Source organism: Poeciliopsis prolifica, unplaced genomic scaffold (assembly GCF_027474105.1).
Source record: "Poeciliopsis prolifica strain line A6 unplaced genomic scaffold, Auburn_PproV2 SCAFFOLD005, whole genome shotgun sequence".
NCBI classification, from domain to species: Eukaryota; Metazoa; Chordata; class Actinopteri; order Cyprinodontiformes; family Poeciliidae; genus Poeciliopsis; species Poeciliopsis prolifica.
Genome location: NW_026562380.1, coordinates 10,691,828 through 10,707,668, shown reverse-complemented (window position 1 = coordinate 10,707,668; position 15,841 = coordinate 10,691,828). Strand labels below are relative to the sequence as shown.

The 15,841-nt window shown below is 37.2% G+C and overlaps 3 protein-coding genes across 4 annotated transcripts; 1 reads left to right on the top strand and 2 right to left on the bottom strand.

Annotated features, from left to right (window-relative positions):
- Positions 1 to 267: 267 nt before the first annotated feature.
- rps24 (ribosomal protein S24) lies at positions 268 to 5,022 on the bottom strand. The gene is given in 6 exon segments (XM_055030267.1): positions 268 to 348; positions 1,699 to 1,812; positions 3,715 to 3,924; positions 4,010 to 4,075; positions 4,892 to 4,980; positions 4,983 to 5,022. Coding segments are annotated over 6 exon segments (522 nt in total). The 3' UTR covers positions 268 to 345.
- A 94-nt stretch (positions 5,023 to 5,116) lies between these two features.
- On the bottom strand, positions 5,117 to 10,103 carry eif4ebp2 (eukaryotic translation initiation factor 4E binding protein 2). The gene is made up of 3 exons (XM_055030216.1): positions 9,787 to 10,103; positions 8,160 to 8,339; positions 5,117 to 6,916 (listed from the first exon to the last, which is right to left on the bottom strand). The coding sequence occupies exons 1-3, from the start codon at positions 9,917 to 9,919 to the stop codon at positions 6,885 to 6,887; spliced, it is 345 nt and encodes a 114-aa protein (XP_054886191.1). The 5' UTR covers positions 9,920 to 10,103; the 3' UTR covers positions 5,117 to 6,884.
- An 890-nt stretch (positions 10,104 to 10,993) lies between these two features.
- ppa1b (inorganic pyrophosphatase 1b) lies at positions 10,994 to 15,612 on the top strand. Of its 2 annotated transcripts, XM_055029816.1 has the most exons (11): positions 10,994 to 11,144; positions 11,929 to 11,993; positions 12,339 to 12,392; positions 13,572 to 13,691; positions 13,787 to 13,873; positions 13,959 to 14,085; positions 14,192 to 14,319; positions 14,765 to 14,850; positions 14,962 to 15,037; positions 15,127 to 15,166; positions 15,277 to 15,612. In XM_055029816.1, exons 1-11 carry the CDS (start codon positions 11,084 to 11,086, stop codon positions 15,306 to 15,308), a joined length of 876 nt encoding a protein of 291 aa, XP_054885791.1. In that variant the 5' UTR covers positions 10,994 to 11,083; the 3' UTR covers positions 15,309 to 15,612. The 2 variants fall into 2 exon arrangements, with proteins under 2 accessions (XP_054885791.1, XP_054885792.1); XM_055029817.1 differs by lacking the exons at positions 10,994 to 11,144; positions 11,929 to 11,993 and adding an exon at positions 12,208 to 12,254.
- The last annotated feature ends 229 nt before the right edge of the window (positions 15,613 to 15,841 follow it).

The window sequence follows — 15,841 nt, the reverse complement described above, 5'->3', positions numbered from 1 at the left end:
GGAAACTCTCATGTTCGGGAATGGTTTTAAAGTCAGAAAAATTGAATACATTTAGCTTCTTAAAGTGATATACACAAGTTTATACAGCAATGCTGTTCCTGAATTCCAAGAAATGTAATATAGTGATACCCCTAAACAACAAATTATGAAACAAGTGTAACTTTCTTTTTGTTATTTTACATAAAAACAATATATCAAAAACATGATGTGCACTGAACTTAATTACATAACTGTGAAAAGACAACATAAATGAAGAGTCACAGGGAGTCTTTTTTCCCAAAACTTTATTTGATGACAATATACAAGACCATCTTGAGCACGAGGACACCCGCTGGCCGTCTGGGCTCACTGCAGGGGAAAAGCAACAGCATTAGCGTCACAGCAAACTGAACTGCTAAGAATGAGAGCAAGGTTTCTACTTTCATTATTTTGAGGTTAGACTAACAAACAGCAAAAATAAAAATAATGATATTATTAAACAATAACGTTCTTCACAGGTTTTAGACTTTACATTTCAGAGAAAATGTTTCACACACAAGCAATCTTTAGATTCAGATACCCCAGCCCCACAAACACACACCACAAAACTTTCTACCAACATGCGGCTCTTAATCTTGGGTTCAGTTAACTTCATGGTCTAATAAAAGCAGTTGTGTTTAATTTTAAGTGAAAACAGGGGAAAGCCTAATAGATAATCCCACTACATCAGAAAAGTCTAAGACACAGAAGAAGAATCACTGAAGGAAAGCTACTGGGAAAAGTAGTGACATGCATGGCACAGCTCATGGCTACCAGTTTAGGATGTGCAACACAATGGCACACCATGCTTTACTGCTTTGATACCTGCAAAACTGAAAACTTCACTTCTGCAAAAGAAATCCACGGGAAGCCAAGTGAAGAACGAAAAGTGGAACAAAAATAAAGTTGACATGTTAAGAAGTTCAAATGTGGAATAGAAAAGATTTCTGAATGGACCTGCATCACATCCAAGAGCTACGACAATATACACAATATGTTAGAATATGTTTCTTAGTGCTACTTAAGCAACCAGCTTGAACAGCACAAAGCCAAGCAAGATTTGTAAATCCAGAGTTTAGAGTTAAAACACGTGGATCACAGACTGATGCTACAAGGGTGAGGGGTAGGAATATACACTACGAAAACTGCACCAGGGGCTGCAACTGGTTAGTGCATCTGTAAAAACACATCAACTAGTGAGAATCTCCTTTTACCATCATCACTTTTCCAAAAAATAAACATCTACTAAATTAGTTTTACTGATTAGTACTAGGAGGAGGGAGCAGACAGCTCAGTAATAATCCAAGGCTAAAACATTGGATGCAGAAAATACATCCAAATAGGAAAAGTGTTATGGCTTCTCTGTTAGGCCAGAGTACAGAGGCAGGAGTTAGCTGCCGTCTAGGACTCCAGAATGATCAACACGATGCAGTTAATCCTCTTAAAGACTACATTTACCTTCTACAGTTCCCGAAGACAATGTGACAAAGTTGGAAAGATGAGAAACAAATTAAAATGGGGAAAAGGAGGAGAAAGACACAAGAATAATGATGTTGAAAAAAAATAGGGTGCAAGGAAATGCCATAGAAGATTACAGGTTGTTTGTAAAAATATTCTTCTGACAAACTTTCACCGGCATAACCATTTTGATTTCATAAATGTGCTTCAGTGTCACTGTACCTTTTTGCCAGCAGCTCCAACACTGGCCTTCTTGATGCCTCGTACTTTCTTCATTCTGTTCTTGCGTTCCTTGCGTTGTTTCCTGGAGGTCTTCTTTTTCTCATACAGACCATGCTAGAGGAAAAGACGGAACATTATTACTACTGCAGCTCTTTATTATCAGCATGCAGACATGCAGCTGTCAAAGTGCAGACATGTAGCTGTCAAAGTGCAGACATGTAGATCATGAGAGGTCAATAAAAATCTACTTTAACACAGCAGGCCCTTGGAGAGATCACACCCAAAGAGTTGCTGTTTTATTAATCACCAACTACTAATCTCTCAATTAAACTAAAATGTTAAACCTTCAGAGAGTAAAAGTTATCCTGAGATAACTTATTCTTTGGAGAATATCTATGGACAATTAATGTGCTGAATGACTAAAAGAAAAATACATTTTTGCTTCTCCCTTTGTTGTTTTGATCTGTTTAAGGGAGAATAATATAAACCATATGTTACTTGTACTTCTAGGTACTACAGGCAGGATATCCATCTGACATCTGGTCATTTTTTCACATTTTATAGTTGTTTAAATCTCTCTTTTTTTCACCCATTTTGACAAAAAAAAAAAAAATAGAAGATGCTTAATAACCTTGATGTATGGCTCTGATCTCTTTAGGCCCCACCCTCCCTCATTGCACATCATCTGCTTTGCTTAAATCCATTTAACATTCCAATTTAATCAACTTGGAGTTTGAAAAAATGCCTAAAAATGATAGTCAAACGATTCACTTGCCTAATAATTGTTTACATGGTACTATATGAATTATGGAGAAAACAGTTAAAAATCTCAAATCTCAGCTTAAATTTTGTTGTATATAAAAAGTTTGATCACATTTGGCTCCCATTTATTGTGCATCTGATTCCTGTTTGGACCAGTCGACTGATGAAATACCACAAATTATGATGAAAATAAATGAGTAACTCCTACTAATATGTATGATTTGAGGGTAATTACTTTAAATCACTGCTTATCAATGCAAGATGTCTCCCTAGCAACAATGATTTGATACACGATTGAAAACTAAATTATCAAAAACCTGCAAATGTATGAAATGGGCAAAGGCAAACATAAGAAGCAGCTGTAATATTTCCATAAATAAGAACATTTAACACAATTTAAACACTGAAGAATGTACAGCTTGGTAACTTTGAAACATAGAAATGAAAGAAACTGAATATATGACCAATACTAACGGTGCACTTATGGTGACTAAAATCTGAATTATAATCTTCAGAATCTTGTAAAAATATATTCATACTGTTACAAGTATGAATATATAAAAGTATGAACATAGTTTTACATATATTCATTTATGTAAAACTATTACATATTTGTAATATACATATATGTATATTATATACACACATGATTGTGTGTTCAAGGTTTTGCCATCAACAAGCCCCTCTCTGCGCAGACCGAGCCGCTTTTTGCTTTAAATCATATCACACTGATTTTACTCTGATTTGATCCGTAAGATCAAATCGGAGTAAAATTCGTGACTACTTCCCCAAGATGGATTAGAAGTATAAAAACCAGAATGGCTTTTGGGACAAGATTCAAACCGCTTCAGTGCAGTACCGACTACTGCAGGACACAACCCTAGGAGAGGCACATGGGACTTTTGAAGCAGCACTCCATCACCAAAACATGAAAATACAAGGTGAAGGTCTGCAAAATGTGCTCACAACAAAGAATAGTTACACATTTATCAATACACACGCTCATGCTCTGTTTAACTACTCCTTCCAGCATAGGCAGCATAAAGGAGACCCACCAGAAAGTAATTTTATTGCTACATACAAACTTTCTAAGAAACTGCATGCATGCACAGAATTGCATTATTATTCTGCTGAATATCAAACAGGGGAGCATCAATAACCTATATATTAAAAGTTGGGCAAGAAAAACACCAAAAAGTTGTTTCATTTTTCTGTTTCCTCAAATGTAGAGAAAAAAAAAAGTTCCACACTCACCCTGGCAAGTCTGTGTTTGGGTTCATTCTTCTTGGCATAGTCTAAAGAGTCGTAGACCATAGCAAAGCCTGTTGTCTTGCCACCGCCGAACTGAGTCCTGAAGCCAAAGACAAATACAACATCGGGGGTGGTCTTGTACATCTTGGCAAGCTTCTCCCTGATTTCAGTCTTTGGGACTGTGGCCTTGCCAGGATGGAGGACATCAACAACCTACAAAGACATTAGAGCACTTTGTAAACATCTTTGCTTGACAAGACTAACTACAAAGATGGTGGCAGAACATGTGAAAACTTACCATCTGCTTCCTCTGAAGCAGTCGGTTTGTCATAAACTTGCGGGTCCTGACTGTTACTGTGTCGTTCTGTAAATGAAGGAAAAGATTAACTACACAAGCTGTAGGTGTTAGCTGAAAGGTTTACTGGTGAGGGACAGCTCACATATTTTGATGCAAGTTTCTGAGGAAAGTGTCCTAACTCAAGTACCTCTACAGGTAAGATGTTATATGCATGTGAAAACCTACCTCACCTGTCATGTGAACAGACTGCAATTTCAAACAAGCCAAGTGAAACTGTTCATTTGTCTATGAGACATATTGCCAAGCATGCAACTACCATACTCCAGGCATTTGGTTGAAAGTAGCAAAAATACATTTATATCCGATTATCTGTTTCTAAGCCAAAAACAAAAGGTGAAAATCTGAATAAGTTTTAACCTAAATTTGCTTGATTTCTATCTTTCTAATACCCCGGTTTGGCAGTTAAGTGCATTTTACTGTCTTCTCACACATGCACCGCGTTATTAGCATATTTAGGGAGCGCATGCTAACGTTAGCGACATTAGGCTAACAGTTTTGTGTTTTACCAGTTAAAAACGGCACAAATTACAAAAACCTTCGTTGACAATGTCTGACCACAAATACGAAAAAAAGAAAAGTAACTGATTCAAACTCATTTAAAGCAGGGAAGACGGGCGTGTGTATCTGTCGGACAGGTATCAGTTAGGCTAAATTGTGAAATATACTGTGTAACTTAGTCAAAATTTCGTATTGCTGATTGATATTGCCAGGATCTAAAAAAAGGAAAAACAACGTGTCCATTAATATATGGTACGAGTGTGTTGGTGTACGGATGGCTTCGATATTGAACGGATTTTAATTGTATTTTTCCCCGACACTCACCATTTTGACGCCGGCCTCGCTCAGGGACGTAAAAGAGAAAGAAGGACCAGCGGCAGCCCGGATTATTGCCTGCACAAAATGACGAGGGAGTGTAGCGGGAGTGCCTGATGTAAAACACGCATAATAAACATATCTACCGTACTGTACATACCTAGTCTAAATATTCGTTAAGCATTTTCGTAATAATTGAATAAAATTAAATTAAAAAAAGACAATGACACAAAATCTGTTACAGAATTTTATTGATCTTGCAGCAACAGTGTCCACTGGCATTGGAGTTTCATTTGAAATAAAAGTTATTTTAAATCTGAACAGAAGGTTACAGTAAATTTGTGTCCAATCTCTTTCAAAGCAAACTGTTTAACCCTCATCAAATCAAATGGATTGGAAATAAATCTGCCACATGGATTGCAATACCTTAATAGCCTTGTCGGCCAAAGGGTGCGATGCAAACATAATTTTAAGCAACCTGTGGATGAAATTTTCAACAGACTTTTTCAAATATAATTACAAAGCTAAAAGAAATGAAAAATAATATTTGACAAACATCAGTCAGTGTCTCCTGTCAAACAGAGAAAGAAAATTGAATGAAAAACACAATTACTTGTTTGCCAAGTAGCAGAGAAGAACTTTAGAATAAAACAAATGAACATTGGATTAAAATGAGTGAGTGGCACTTTTACCATGTTGTCATGTAACACATCAGCCTCACATGCGCAATCACGCTTCCAAACTTTATACCAATCCGAGGAAGAAAATCATCAAGAAAATAAAATACCTTTTGTTCACTGACCAAGCAAAATATAACCTGTTTTAACGCTACTGTGAAAAAATAAACATCTGTCAGAAAATACAAATAGATGGCAAGGAAACTAGTCACTGCATTTCATGTTGAATAAGGCATGGGCAGGCAGGATGCATGGAGATAAGAATATTAATGTCAGATCAGTTTATGGAGAGCATCTATCAAGCCCAATGCGCACATTGTTATCCGTTTCGTTGACATAAAATCTAAAGGGCTTGGACAGAGTTAACGCCCCGGCAAAGCCTTAATACTAAAATTGTACTCAAATATAATAATAAATGTTTAGAAAACATTTAAATTGATTCAAGTTTTAAAATGGATTTTGTGGCATCCCACAAAATCCTCCTCCTTAGTCTTATTTGCCATTATAACATATCTGAGAAAAAGGCTGGGTTTATATAAAGTCTTAAATTACTTGATATTATTGTACTTTGCTGAAATTAAATTCAAGAAATATTTTAAGCTAATTATGTCTACGCTTCATTTGATACTCAATTATCTGATGATTTATATCTGTTTAATTTTGCCCTAAATTTGTTTGTAAGCATTTTTTCCTGGAGACTCACAAATAAAATATTGCAGCAAACTGTTTTGGGACTAAAATCTTGGAATGATGTTAGGTCCTTTCCTAATAGAAAAGCAAGAATAATACAGCATTTCTTCAGGTACCGTTACTGGAATCAAAGCCGTCCCAAGTGGTTATGGATCCTGGAGTAACTGCAGTAGTTTTAATAAAGAAACAAACAGAAAACCAGAGGTCTTTAAAAACAAAGACAGAGGAATATCAAAGCTTTTTAAAATGATTCCAAATTCTTTTTTAAAAGTACTTCTTCTTGGTCAAATGAGTTTATATTTCCAGTTTGGTCTCACGGAAAGCTGTAAAATGAGCACTAAAACTGATTAATTTTTGGCTGCAAAATATTTGGGTCCCATTTACTGAAAATGGTTGAAATTTGTACTGCGATCCATTGTTACACAGATAACCGTAGTTTTCGGACTTTGCTGCTCTGTATGTGCATGTAAGGTATACCGAATCGCCCGGGGGTTTACAAACATTACATCCAGCAGTGAGACAAAGAGCTAACAAAGATGGCTGCCATGAGGGCTCACAACATTGGTTTCTACAAGCCAAGCCACTGACACACACAGTGCCAGGTCATTTCCTTATGCTGGTGTGACTCCAGGTGGTTAGATGTCCATTTCAAACTGGGCGTCGTCACCTTAAAGATAAAGGAAAACCAGAGAAATTTGTCAAAAAAAAAAAAAAAAAGAACTACAGGAACACTTTTAATAATGCACTTGACTAAGAAACAAAAACAGCAAGTAGTGATCATTTAGAGATTTTCAACTGAAATATTTCTTCTTCTCGACGTCAGCAAATACTTTAGCTGGTACAAGACTCGGTTTTAAAGACAATTGTTTTGTTTTTTCCACGGGTAAATAGCCAACGTGTGCCCCCTGCTGGACGTCACATGAAGCATTTCTGGGCCGCTTCGTTCATCAATTCAGCCCTTTGTTGATTTACATGGATCCTTTGACTCTTGTGACACTGAAAAATAAAACCCCTCTTCATCTTCTGCTTTCTAGTAGAAGCCCTGGTGCTCTTGGTCAAACTGACCGGTTGGAGAACTGGTAACTTTTGAGGCCCAAAAAAGGTCCAATTTGTTCTTTTTGGCAATAACATGTTCTCCCACGAGGTTTTAGGAGACTAACTCTAAAATATATTTACAGGATCTACAGGAGCCTCTCGCTTCTGTTAATATAGAAGGAGGAAGTTTTAACTCTCAAGAAAAACAAAAAAATATACTTGGCACGAGCAAACTTTTTCCAGAGAGAACATAGATAAAAACCAAGAGATCTGGAACAATGTTCTTTGGATAGAGGAGGTAAAATTGTATCTGTTTGGCCACCATAACAGAAGACATGTTTGGCAGGAACAAAATACAACTTTTAATAGATTGTATGGTTATAACTTATAAATCTCTTCATAAATTATCCAATAAGTATTTTTGGTTTCATAAATTCACCCATCTTAATACTTTTTTTTCTCTGTGTGATAATTACATATACAATTTATAAGAACAATGCCTTACCGTTCTTACATGACAAAAACAGCTATGCTGCTCAGCTGGTTTCTATATCTGCATAATCTATTACATCAGGTTTGGCCTGAATGGTTGTAACTTGGGTCTTTGTTCCCACCTCATACTGGGTGTTGCCATTTGTTTTCTGAAGTATTTTTGATTCTTGCCAGTTCTTTTTCCTCCTGTCATGTGTCCAAAGGCGTGAACGTCACTTAAAAAGCTGCAGATTTCTGATCTTGGTCTGTCCATGTAAATATTGCTCTAATGCTAGTTGTGGTTTTGTGGCAGTCTGGCTCTAGTTTTCCATCTAGATCCCATCACCTTCATAAATAAATAACACTTATTGAAAACAAGCACAATCTTTTTATGTAACTCTGACCTGTAGTGGGTTTGCCATCATGGTTGTTGATGTGGTTGTTGGCTTCGTTCTTCTGGTTCTCAGTCAGGATATGTTGGCTGGTCACTCCAGGGATGACAGGCAGATGTGCAGGAGGAGTCTGAGCGATGGGGGAATTCCGCCTGTCCAGCAGAAACTTGCGGTCGTAAATGATCCGAGTTCCTTCAATGAGACGCAAGTAGATTATTTTCCTGATCTTCCCTCCAAGTACCCTGAGGGATACTCTGAGTGGGTACAGCTAACACTTGTTTACACACATTTATGTGTCTTCAAACGCATTGAATTATCCCATATGGAGTGTTCAGCAGTAGATGCAGAAACTTGATGATCAAACACAAACGACAAAAATATTCACAGGAACAATATGCCTCAAGTGGATTTTTGCATGCTTATTTTTTCAGATGTCTCATGCAAGATTCTGTTGTGACTAAAAGGTACATCAGGTTTAAGTTTGAATACATGAAAGTCCTTTAACTTCAAGGCTCTTAAAAATGATCTCTTGTTTCATTGTCAAATTTTTGGTTAAAGCTTAATACTTTTACCATTTTTAGTTTTAGTAGTTTATTATCTTTAGAATTCCTTTATCTTCCTCAACAAGTAAAAAAAATAAAAAATGCAGTTAGGAATACATCGCTAAGTTCGTTGCAAGCACGAAAAAAAAGATGGAATCCTTCATAAGTCAATATGCATTAATGTAAAGTTCTTATGTAGAGTTCAGAAATTACAAAGTATTTTTTACATTTTAACCAGTAGTCAATATGCTTGGAGATTATGAGTATGGTATTGTGAAACAGCAACGCATAAAGTAATTTGCTTCCTTGTATAAAATAATATGTGCTACCTGCATAATATTTGTGAGCATACAAGTCGCAACTTGCCCTCCACTAATCGCTTCCTAATTCCTAATTTAACAGAATCACTTATCAGATTCTATAGCTAGACTAGGGGTAGTCATTTTTCATATCATTTATTGTAATAAACTTCCTATTACGATAAGAATTTATTTATTATTATGAGAAATTCCAAGTATTTAAAAAAAAACCCAAAGCTCTCTGTATTCTCAGAATTGTTAGTTTTACGATTTTCTTCACTTTGTTCAATGAATATCAGCAATTAGAAAATATGATTACTGTAGTTATTGTGCGTAGTTTAGTGACGCAAATCACGCATCTTTATGTGACTGTCCTAAAGTAGCGCACTGAATGTTTTTCAACAGCAGTATATGTGTTTGTGAGGTTATATGACACCCAGGCGCATTCATACAGTTATATCGAAAAGAAGCAATAATTATCGTTTTTATCGCCACATTTATCGTTATCACAATAGCTCAACTAAATATCGAGATGAAACGTTCAGTCTATAATACCAACGCTACTAATTTAGACCTGTGCAAGTCCAATGTCAGGTAACGCAACCATGAGACGCTCTACGACGTTAAAAGGCCAATCAGGAAGCAGCCAGAGACCAGAGGGGTGGGTCTAATCTTTGTTTTTGTTTTGATCAGGATGACAACCCGGGCTAGGCCACGCAGATAGACAACATTACCCGTTAAGTGAGACCGAAACAAACACATTTGATTAAACCGCAGAGGAAAAGCAGGTGTTCTCACCTCCAGGGGTGGTGGAGAATAAAGTGCCTCCAGGAGTGGTACAGTAGTCATGAGGTAGCTGCGTTGTGTCGTTGATCAACACCGTCCTGGTCGGGATGGCCCTGCTCTCGCTCAGCTGACGACTGGTCGACATTTTTCGGCGCCTGTTCGGTGACAAATCCGAGCGGCTGCGGAAAACTGCGGTGCTTATCTCCCGACGGACGGTGGAAACCCGGGCCGTTTTCCACTTCTTTGCGGCTTCCAGAAAGCTTTCTCGGCTCTCCGTTCGTCCTCCCAGCCGTCAGCACCGTCCCCTCCCTCAGCAAGGCAGGAAGCACGACGGGCTGAGGGGGGATGTGACGTAGTGAGCGCTACGTCACCATCTGTTTGGGAAAATCTGAAACGGTTGCACGATATGAGCTATTGCTATCTATCAATTTTCTTCTGCTTTGTTCGGGTACAAACATTTTCTGATGTTCAAGGCAATTTATTTAAGAGACGTCTGTGTTCATGACATTTGTCAAAAACAAAAAGATCACTCACAACATGAGAGACACTGATAACTCATAAAAATAAATATATTCATTATCTGATATAGATGACACATATTCCCAGAAAACCTTTTGAATGTGACTGGCCTATGAGCAAAAGTATGAGTTTTTTTTTTTTTAAATTCAATCTGAAAGTGTTCATTATACTAACACGACGCATGTCCCCAGTTAAATCTTACAAGGCCCTGCTTCTATTTTTAGAAATATTTTTTGGAAACCAAACATAATAAAACATACAATTGGGATAGAGAAAGAAAATCAGAAAATATTTTAATAGGCCAAAAATTTTCAAAGTGGTAGTTATATATATATAAAAAAACTATATTTATTTGTTTTACTTTTGTAAAATTTTACTCCATAATCTATTATTCTGAATTAATTTACTAACAGTATTTCTGATTAGTTCAAATTTCATAGGAACTGAGATTGAAAACTCAAATATGTTAAGAAACAAAATTTAAAAGATTTATAAATGACCTAAACTTGAATTAGACTGAAGTTGCTATTTTTAGACAAGTATCAGTAATAAATATTATCTCTTTTTTTCTGCGTTGCGTTTATTTCCTCAAAATTATTTCAACATGTTCGAGTCAAAACTTTCATAATCTTCATTATCAAACATTTCCAACAGCTCCTGAAGGCACCATAAACGAAAACGGCAGACGCATGCGCAATGGCTCCAGTTGCTTACCAACCGGGGTCTGCCGTGTTCTTCCGCCGTCATCCTCCATCCGCAAGCAGGCAACTTCAGAAGCCCACACTTCAAAATGAACTTCACGGTCGAAGAGAGGGGAAACGCGAACTCTCTCAGCTACCGCTTGTTCTTTAGTAAGTAAGCAATGAGTAAAAATAGCAGAGTTTTATCTTTGTTTGCCACTTTGGGGACACTGTTGACACCGCAGGCCAGCCGCAACCTCCCACGTGTCAGTAATTCATTTATTCTCGTAGGATTTAGCGCAGGGGAACCTAAAGAAATGTAGAGATTCTGTTTTGTATGTCCTGCGGGGCGACGTTTGAGTCATCCTCACGTCTCAGATCTATTTTGTTGTTGTTTTTACAAAGTTAATACAATTTAGCGATCCTTCTTCACGTTTTATATGAATTTCTCAGACATTGTTCTGTAAAAGAACACCGCCCATTCAACTTTATTTCTGGAAACCTCCCAAGGTGTTTTAACACGTCATGTAGAAAGCTAAAGGGGCGGGGCATCATTCTCTGTATACAATAAGGGCATTGATAAATGTGATCTTTGAGACAAACAGCTCTTTGTGTTTTCTGGTAGACAAATGGTTAAATGCCAATTTTTGTGCCCAAACTTAAAGAATTTCTGGTACAATATAAGTTTTCAAAAAGAGTTATAAATGCTGATTCCAGGTATTCCAGTCATAAAATGGAGCCCAATATTGGCAAAGTGTAATTGGTAGGAAGTAGTTGGTACTTTTTAAGTAATCCACACAATAATCTGAGGCGTTGAAGTGAAAGTAAAAGTTTGGGACATTATGTGTCATTTCTTTTATTGTGTAGAACGCCTGCCTGCTGATATAAAATGTTTCAGATTCCTTTGATTACTTACCTGCTGTGGTAATTGGTGTTCAATCTGACTACTTCACAGAAAATGCGGAAGGAAAGTACATCTCCCCATTCCATGACATACCAATATATGCTGACGAAAGCCAGGTAAGGAAGCGATTTCACCCTTTGGACAAATAAATGTGCATATTTAAACTTTTATGCACAATTTAAGGCCACACAGTGGTTCGGTTATAGCAATAATGCTGCAGTAAATGCATTTCTCAGGCTCATCTATCCCAGCACACAACTGCTTTGGATAATACTCTGCACAACATCAAGGTCATAGTCTGTTTAGAAAGCTGCACCCTTTACTCTTTGCTTTCCATGGGCTATGTCAATATCGCTCATGGCTGCCGATGAACAATTGTAAGATTACAAAACAGTTCATTTAGTTAATATTTTTAATGCAGAAGGTGTAATTGAAAGTGAATGTTTTCTTTCCTCTCTTAGAACATCTTCCACATGGTTGTTGAAGTACCCAGATGGACAAATGCAAAGATGGAGGTAAGAGACTGTCTTTTTTACGCCCTAGTTTGTCAAACTATAACAGATTCTTCTGTATCACAGAAATGCAGACCAAACACCAAAGTTTACATAAAGAAAATGTTTATTGTTATAAAAAACTACAGTTATTGTCATGGGGTTAAAGTGCACAAGAAACATCTTCTGTAAGAGTTTAGTGAGCTCTTATCAACACCTTATCAGGTTTTTATTAAGATGTTAAAGTTCTTGCACCACTCTAAACACAAATTTGCGGAAAGTAAATGCATTTATTTAAGTGTTGCACAGATATGAGCTATTGCTATCTATCAATTTTCTTCTGCTTTGTTCGGGTACAAACATTTTCTGATGTTTCAAGGCAATTTATTTATACAGCACCAAGTCGCAAGGAATGTTATCTCTGGGCTCCTAACTAGACAACCTGGTCCACCTCCTAAATCACTGTCCTGCCTAATTCATGCCCAATTACAGAAAGTCTGATTTGATTATCTACTAATGATGATGAATTATTTCCCTTGCAACAATCCCTTCTATTAAGAAGTCGCGTGGATACAGCAGAGAGGACGTGTCTCATTTTACAAAAAGAAACTTGCAGCAGAACAAGGCTCGGCGCTCTGACGTTTGTTGCAATGTGATAAGAATTGAGATTGCAGGAAGGCAAAAATCACTGCAATATTATTCTTGAACTTCAGGATCTCAGAACGTACATCCTCTGTGGACTTCAAAGTGTCAGCCGGCCAAATAAATTGATCAGTCCACGAAACGGATCGATCAAAGTTCATTTTTGATCAATCAAAAATGATGGACTGATCAATCAATCATTTACAATATAATATACATCCAAATATTGATTCTAAGCAGTCCATTGCTTTTCAAATTGCACACACTGATAGTGTGATAATGGTGGTGAATCAGTTTATTGTGTTGCTCCAGAGGACAGGAATAAAGTGCTGATCATGACTATTTTATGTGATAAAGAAAACGAAAGAAAGTCAGTGCAGCAGTGGCTCCATACTCATCGGATTCATGTGATAACTGAAGCTGAACCTGAAATTCTGGCTGTAATTATTACTAACGGCTGCAACATCACACCTACCTATTTTGATTTTTAGCCACATTAATGACACATTTTTAACAGACAATTACATCTCTAATTTTAAAATGTCTGATTTTGTTTTCCAGATTGCTACAAAAGACATTCTAAATCCAATAAAGCAGGACGTGAAGAAGGGGAAGCTACGCTACGTGGCTAATGTTTTTCCTCACAAAGGCTACATATGGAACTACGGTGCAATCCCTCAGGTCTGTGTGCTCCGTCATTATTTTGTTGTGTGCGTTAGTTATCACCATGTAACAGTAAACATTAAGTGGTAATACGTTCCGTTACGGTGTTTCAGACTTGGGAGGATCCTGCCCATAAGGATGGAGACACTGACTGCTGCGGTGACAACGATCCCATTGATGTCTGTGAAATTGGAAGCAGGGTACATGTTTCACTTTAACGTCTGTCTGTACGTATTCCTTTGACATTTTATAAATGATTGACAACCTGAAAACTTCCTCATGAAGGTGTGCACCCGAGGAGAGGTCATCAAGGTGAAGGTGCTCGGTATCTTGGCCATGATTGATGAGGGAGAAACTGATTGGAAAGTGATTGCAATCAACGTAGAGGACCCCGAAGCCAAAGACTTCAGCAGTAAGTTTTCTCCTCTTTTTTTTTTTTCTTCTTTTTTTTAAAAAATGCAACTGCTCTCCTGAATTGGCTAAATCATGATTGCTACACCGTCCTTGTCGATGTTCAGACATCAGCGACGTCCAGCGCCTGAAACCTGGTTACCTGGAGGCCACGGTGGACTGGTTCAGGAGGTACAAAGTGCCAGATGGGAAACCAGAGAACCGCTTTGCTTTCAACGAGGAGTTCAAGGACAAGGTTGCTCATGCCAACACACCTCATTTATCTTCATTTAAGCTGTTTATAAGGTATTCTGATTAAATAGAAGTTGTTAATTAGGATTGATCATTTTCCTTCTGGGCATCTTCATGTTCTGCCGGGGGAAAAAAAAAAAAAGTTTTTTTTAGCAATATTCAGAAGTTCCTACATAGCCTGAAAAAGTTTGAATCTTAAACATTATTCTGTTTTAAATAAGAATGAAAAAAGAAATTAAGAACACAGTTAGGATATTTGTATTTCCAGACTGTATCACCTAACTCACTGCCTATAAGTAGCATCTATTGATCCATCAATTGTACCAATCGTTTAGTAGTGAAAGTTTCATATTTAACTTCTGACCACTGTAATATTGTAATATGAAGGTAGCTTGAGGCTTGTCTGGATGCTTCGCTCCCACATTGATGATTTCTCTTTTCTGTTTTAGGACTTTGCCATTGAAGTGATCAAGAGCACTCACAGCTTCTGGAAAGCCCTCATTGGCCAGCAGACTAAAGCTGGTGAACTCAACTGGTAAACACTGCAGTTCAGTTGCTGTATTGATTTTAGTTTAAGCAACTGAATGTGATAGATTCACATTCATTAAAATGTCAACTCTGTGTTCTAACACTGTCTCACGAACAGCAAAAACACGTGCGTCTCATCTGGGGACAGTCCGTACTGCTGCTCAGCAGACGAGGCCAAAGCTGCTGTTGGTGAGGTAAGATTTCTCTCTCCTGATTCCAAATTGCAACACAGCAGAAGTTTCAACACAGAGACTCATAATTTATCATTTCACTATGATTTCAGACATGTCCCTGTGGAAAAGGAGACCCTATCCCAGCATCAGGTAGAGATTTTTAAATACTCCTGTCTCTAATGGAAAGATTGTTTTAAATTCCTGTTGAATATTATTGATATGTTTCCTGTTTTTTTTATTTATTTATTTTACATTTCCAGTCGATAAATGGTTCTACTATGAGAGGAAGTGATCCTGGAGCTGAATGGTTTCATGAACAAAAATGATCATCTCTGACAGTCTTACTAAAAGATGAATTTAAATTGGACTCCAGTGAGAACTTGGGTGTAGGACCTCTGTCTTCCTGTAGATGGCGTGCTAGTGGTACTGACTCAAAGATTTCATCATGTCGTGAAAAACAACTTTTGTTTTCCTAATTTAAACAAAGATCTCTGTGGAGATGTGCTGTCTGATAATGTACTGGCAATGTGCCTCATAAAAATGTGTAATGCTGTGAGATGCTGGCCTGCGTGAATAAACCCTCTCTGCTTAATGTACTGAGTGTGTGTTAATAAATGAGTAATAACACTAAAGTGGAACTGTTGTGCCATGATTACGTACTTAGTACTAAATATTCCCTATTTCTAAAAATGAATATCTTAAAGATTGTTAAAATAAATTTCAATAAATGCTTCTAAGCTGCTTTCAAAGGTTGATTGTAATAGAGAAAATAACATGCTTTCTATTAGCCCTACGTGGCTCTTTTTTTAAATGTTCTTATGGGAT